The sequence below is a fragment of the Buceros rhinoceros genome, unplaced genomic scaffold (assembly GCF_000710305.1).
Source record: "Buceros rhinoceros silvestris isolate BGI_N320 unplaced genomic scaffold, ASM71030v1 scaffold22839, whole genome shotgun sequence".
In the NCBI taxonomy this organism is placed as follows: domain Eukaryota; kingdom Metazoa; phylum Chordata; class Aves; order Bucerotiformes; family Bucerotidae; genus Buceros; species Buceros rhinoceros.
In genome coordinates, this window is record NW_010433818.1 from 15,043 (window position 1) to 20,643 (window position 5,601).

The following is a 5,601-nucleotide window of genomic DNA, read 5'->3' on the forward strand; positions in this document are numbered from 1 at the left end:
CGCGGGATTGGGAGGTCATCGGGTGCTCCTGGCACCGGCCGCTGCCCTCCCATGCGCAGGAAGAGCGAGTGCCAGGCTCTTCCCTGCCCCACACTGAATAAAGCAGCTGTACATTCGCCTACAATGATGCAAGGAAAAAAGATAAAGAAAAAAAAAGGAAAAAAAAAAGAAGAAAGTATTAAGTTTCACACACTATTTGTACTCAAATATATTTTCTCAGTTTTAAATCTGCAGCTATTTTATGAAGTGGAAAAAAAAAGTCTTGAGCTGGAAAGGGTTCAAGAGTAACATTGCATTTCCTTATGTCTCAGGAAACACTTTTTATGGTAATTTGTCAGACTGTCTCTGAACAAACCCCACTTTTTTAGACATGGATAAAAGTCTTCTTTTCTTCACGTGCTATTTTATACAAGAACACTTCCGCCCCCGGTATTAGCTGTGACTGATTTTAACAGAGCCTGTTAGATTTGTATCCACTAGTCCCATGTTATATTCATAGTCTTTTGTGACTCTTCGCCTTTTTTTGGGTTTGAAGCGCTGGCCTGGTTTGAGCGGCTCTGTGGGGGTACAGTCCTGTTTCTGTGGCAAAAAAAAAAAAAAAAAAAAAAAAAAAAAGGAAAAAAAAAAAAAAAAAAAAAAAAAGGTGAGACTACCCAAAAAAAAGGGGCATGGGGGGGTAAAATCTAGTTTATGTGGAAAAAAAAAAAAAAAAAAAAAAAGAAAAAGGAGAAAAAAAAAAAAGAAAAAAAGAAATGGTGAGCTGTCCCAAACGGCCGACCCACCGCCAGCCCGCTGGCTGTCAGCAGTATGGTTTGGGTTAGTGTGTTACCGTTCCTGTATTTGTTTATTGTAAAGGTGGACATTTAGCGTTCGGTGCAGTTTTCAATAAAAGGTGATAAAATTTCTGTAATTTCTGAACGGGAAGAGCTCTCGCTGCGTGCCGCTGCGGCGGGGCGAGGACAGCGAGAACACCACGGAAGGGGTGGAGAGAACGCTGATCGCACTGTGTCCAACACCGAACAGCAGTGCAGGTGAGTTGTCCTCAAGCGCAACCTCACTCCCTCTGCCCCACCAGGGACCCGCTGGTGACCCCGAGAACCGCTGCAGGAAGGTGGCGTCTGCGTGTGGGTCTCTTTGGGCTGCTGGGGAATGTTCTGGTTTTAAAACCACGGGGGGACATGACCCGCAGCCCTGGTGGAAAAAGAGCAGCTCAGACGTTTTTTGTACACGGTGAAGGAATGAAGCATTAACAAACCGTCAGGGAACGAGGCTGAAAACACGCTCTGGAGGCGCTTGGAGCTCCCAGCCTCGCCAGGCACGAGGCGTGATCTTCCATTTCCACTTTGTCAAAGCGATGGGTGTTAAATGGGGCAGAGAGCTTGGGCTGGAAAGGGGCTAAAAAAAAAAAAAGCTGAAACCAAAAAACATCTGTAGGTTATGGAAGTCTGTATTTTGTTTGCTTTAAATTAAACTGAAAACTAGTTTCCAGCTTCAGACGCGTTAAAACAGAGGTCACCGTCCATAGCTGAGGGACCCCGCGGCAGTGGCCAGCCCTGAGCACCACCAGGAACCAGGAGGACAAAACAGGTCAGATATAGACACCCCCGAGGTGTTGATGAAACACTGAAAGAATGCTTAAAAACCCAGAGGAAAACATTGAACTATGAGGTTTAGGGTTGTTCTCAAACCAAGCTCGCTGTGGTGCTTCGGTGTGGTTTTAAATCAGCGGCTGCAGCCCCGATGGGGGCAAGCGCTTCCCCGGGTCGCAGGATCTCGGGTGCTGGCCTCACGCGGGGTCAGCGAGCAGCTTAACCCGCAGCCCCCAGGGGTTTTCATCCAGCGCCCAACCTCAGCCGAACCCCCAGCGAGATGCGAGCACAGGCAGAGAGCGCGTACGGAGCGCTGCGAGAGCGGCACTCTGGAGCTGCTGGGGACCACGCGCCCACGGACACGCTTTGGTCAAGGGCTGCAGCTGGGTTTCAAGCATCTGGTGGCAGTCACCAGCGAAGCACACACCCAGCAGCTCCGGGGAGGTGGAAAGCGAGGAAGGTGCACCTCTGGAATGGAAAGTGATGGGGCAGAGAAACGGGGAGGAGGATTGGTGCTGAGGAGTGGTGCCAATCCTTCACCGACAGAGCCACGGCACTGCGGTCACGCTGAGGCGGGCAGCGAGGGCCTCCGCTGATGAGGGGTGTAAGGGGAGCTTAAAAAAAGAAGTGACAGACACTAAATAAACCGTAAAATAAAAGGGGTTGAGGGAAGTTACCAAACCAAGGGGGAGAAAAGGAAAAGCGGCTGTTAAATAAGGGTCTCTCAACGCGCACAGACTGATTTCATGACTGGAGTCAACCCCCTCTAGCAAGAATTGCCAAAAGCCATGCAGGAGAACTTGGGAAGGATCCAGAATTACTAAATTTTAATATATTAAAAACAAAAGAAATACACAGATTTTTTTCCACTGAGGAATTCATAAATAAAACCAGAAAAAAAAAAAAAAAAAAAACAAAAACCAACCAACCAGATGTAAAGGAGGTAGCACTGAAAAGCCAAGTTCTGTGCTAGGAAAGCGTGTGCTGCCACGAGCCATAATAGGAGGGAAATAACATCGAGAAACCTGGTTTTCTGTCTGTAGAGACTTGGCTAAAAGAGCAGAACTTGCCGACAAGCCGCAAGGAAGCCTTTGCGATTCCACGTCAGGACGTGTAAACAGTCAAGCCTGTGGCGGCAGGAGAATCCCCACGAACACACACTGAGCACGGCGCTACACGGAGCAGGGGTCTGCAGCTCTTGACTCTGCTGGTACATGAGGGTTGGGTTACTTTGAGTCTGAGGCTTCACCGGTTCTGAAACAGCCCGTGAAGCGTCTTCACCTGAACATACCATCGTACGGCACAGAAGTGAGCGGTCAGGAAAGCCGAGCGCGCTGGAGTACCGGGCTGCCTGCCTCCAGCACCGGTGGCATGGGAAGGAGGGGATGGTGCTCACTGAGCTTGGCTCAAGGTAGAGGTTCACACTGGTAAGTCTCCCCCGTGTCACAAGGAAGCTTTGCTTCCATCAGCGGAACAGGGCTGCAGAAGGCAGCGGGGCGGGGCGGGGGGGTGTTAAAACCCAGCAGACCCCTTGAAGCCACCTCCTGAAGGCAGGAGCTCAGGCTTTTGCCTGTTCACACGGTGGTCTGCCCAGGGAAGCCAGTCTGGGGTAAGCCAGGATGGGAATTTACAGCCATCACCTGGTCACTGAAGAACTTCTGAAGCTGGCATGCTTGGTGCTGCACCGGAAGGACCTCCAGAAACTACACCGCAACAATGCCACGCAGCGCAGGCCAGCTCCGATCAGGCCCGTTCTCATCCCAGCTTACTCCGCATTCTGCTCCCCCAGCACAAAAACGTCACATCCTCAGCTGACAAGGTGTCAGAGGACTTCACTGCAAGGGAAGAAGAGAGGACCTCCCAAAAATATACCAGTTTAGAAAGCAAACCTGAGACAGGACCGTCTCCTTGTGAAGAATCTCTTGAGTGTCTGCCTGTGGGGCTCAGGGAGTGGTACGGACGTTGCCTGCGTTCTACCCGAACACTTGTGCAGGTGCCCACGGGAGGGGACCAACGGCCAAAGAAGGGTGAAGACACTCCATCGTAAACCGCAGTGGAACCCGTGACGGGAAGGTTGCTCAGTTGTTAGTTAATACAGTACTTCATCATGTCTATACTTTTTGGTGTCATCACCAAGTTTACGTAGGAGTTGTGCACATTTCAACACCATCTAAGCAGCATTTGGAAGAAAAAGCAGCAAGTTCCTCAGGGTTTCCATAGCTCTGGACTACATAAAAAATAGGTGCTATGGGGCTTCTTTCCAAAAATCTAATTAAAACCATTTCATCTACTGCACAATCTCTCAGTTCACCCACCACACCATCAAAAGTGCTTTTCAAGACCACCTGAATTGCACCACATATGTAAAAACTGGCATTAACCTGTAGTGTTTCAGCGAGAGAAACCTCAGATGAACTTTATCCAGCTCAGGTTACATGGCCGAAGCTATCAAAGAGGACAAAATCTCTGCTGGGGGATCGACTCTGGACTGACGGTCCCAGAACTTACAGGAGCTGCAGTACGGCCACATCAGTCCACATGCAGGAAATCCCCAGGGGCACATACCCAGCAATGTCACACGGCGCTCTGAGAAGCCACCTTAGCCTAGATCCTCCTCCTGAATTCTGCTGCCACGTCCGGCCTCGCTGGATGGAACCACCGAGGAGTAATCCTTTAAAAAACCGGGGTTTTCATTTGCTGATGAAAATGATAGAGTTATAGATAGTTTGGGTCACAGCAAGACAAGTTCTGGCAACTGGATCTTCTCCATCATGTACCAACTTCTCAAATTTCACACTGTTTTGTTTAGTATACGCTCACTGGCATAAAATCCCTCTATTTTAGGTCACTTCTCTGAATAAATACCCTTATGTATATTGAAAAGAATCTATAAACTATTAGAAGAAAACAAAAATTTAAAAAAAACCCAAACTTTTTCAGGAAACAAATCACTCAATGAAAATTTAGCTTCTCTTCCAGTTGGTTCCATAGAGTTTCGATTTTATTACACGGGCACAGCAGTAACTAAAATACCAATAAAATAATGACTGTATTTCTGCTGAGGACTTGCTGTGGGTATTTTGTGCAAACAAACAAAACCTCCCAACCTGACCTGGGCGCTAGTGAGATTTCACCTCAAAAGGGCCTGATGGAGACGTGTCAGCGTGTCTGAAAGGTGACGCAGAAGAACCAGGTTCTACTGTAAAAGACTCTGGGAGGGCAGAGGTCTCCACCTACCGTGTGCTTTCGTAAGTGCCCTTGTCTGAAGAACTTCTTCGCAATAATTAAGATGCTGGTATTTTCCTATTACACAACCTCGTACACAACCACATGCGGTACATTTATAGACAGATTTACAATCAGAAAGAAAAACGGGGGGTTTTTCTGTCTTGATAATAAAATTAGCTGTTCCGTGTTTCATGATTTGTGTCTATACAAACGGTAGTCCAGCCCACTTCGCTCCCTCCACGCAGCATGTGAGCTTCCAGCCTCTCTCCACGCTGGTCAGAAAAATCACTTGCAGCGCGTTTCCCCCAGCACTGGGTCGTTCCACAACGAACTGCTAAAGCACAACGCCAACTCCGGGTCAGACACTCTGTGCTTGTCGTTTTTATTTCCCGTTTCTTCACTCATCGTCGTCATCCTCGTCTTCCTCGCCGTCAGAAAGGGACGTACACGGGCGGATCTGCCGGTAGCGATCGAGCCACTTCTCCACCATCTGGGTGACCAGCGGGTGATTGCGCCTGCGAGAGCTCTTCTGCATGGCGACGAGCACCCCTCCCTCCGTCACGCAGCAGTCCAGCCATTCCCGCAGCAGCTTCTCCTGCTGCTCCTCGTTACCTATCTTTGGTGGGGTGGGGGGGAGAGAGGAAACAGACTGAGAATGGAGCTGGAAACATCACCAGCAACCTGGAAGTGAAGTGAAAGCTCTACGACGCCCAGGCCACGGGAGCAACACGCTTCCCTCTCGTAGCTGACAGTGGCGGGCCCACGGGACCCCAAACCGGCGCAC

The 5,601-nt window shown here is 49.3% G+C and overlaps 1 protein-coding gene across 1 annotated transcript in view; it reads right to left on the bottom strand.

Moving 5' to 3' along the window:
- Positions 1-5,014: 5,014 nt before the first annotated feature.
- ZRANB1 (zinc finger, RAN-binding domain containing 1) overlaps positions 5,015-5,601 on the bottom strand; it is a 26,449-nt gene continuing 25,862 nt past the window's right edge. The window contains exon 11 of the mRNA XM_010144248.1: positions 5,015-5,433. Coding sequence (XP_010142550.1) covers positions 5,215-5,433 — 219 coding nt within the window. The 3' untranslated portion in view covers positions 5,015-5,214. The remainder of the gene's footprint in view (positions 5,434-5,601) is intronic.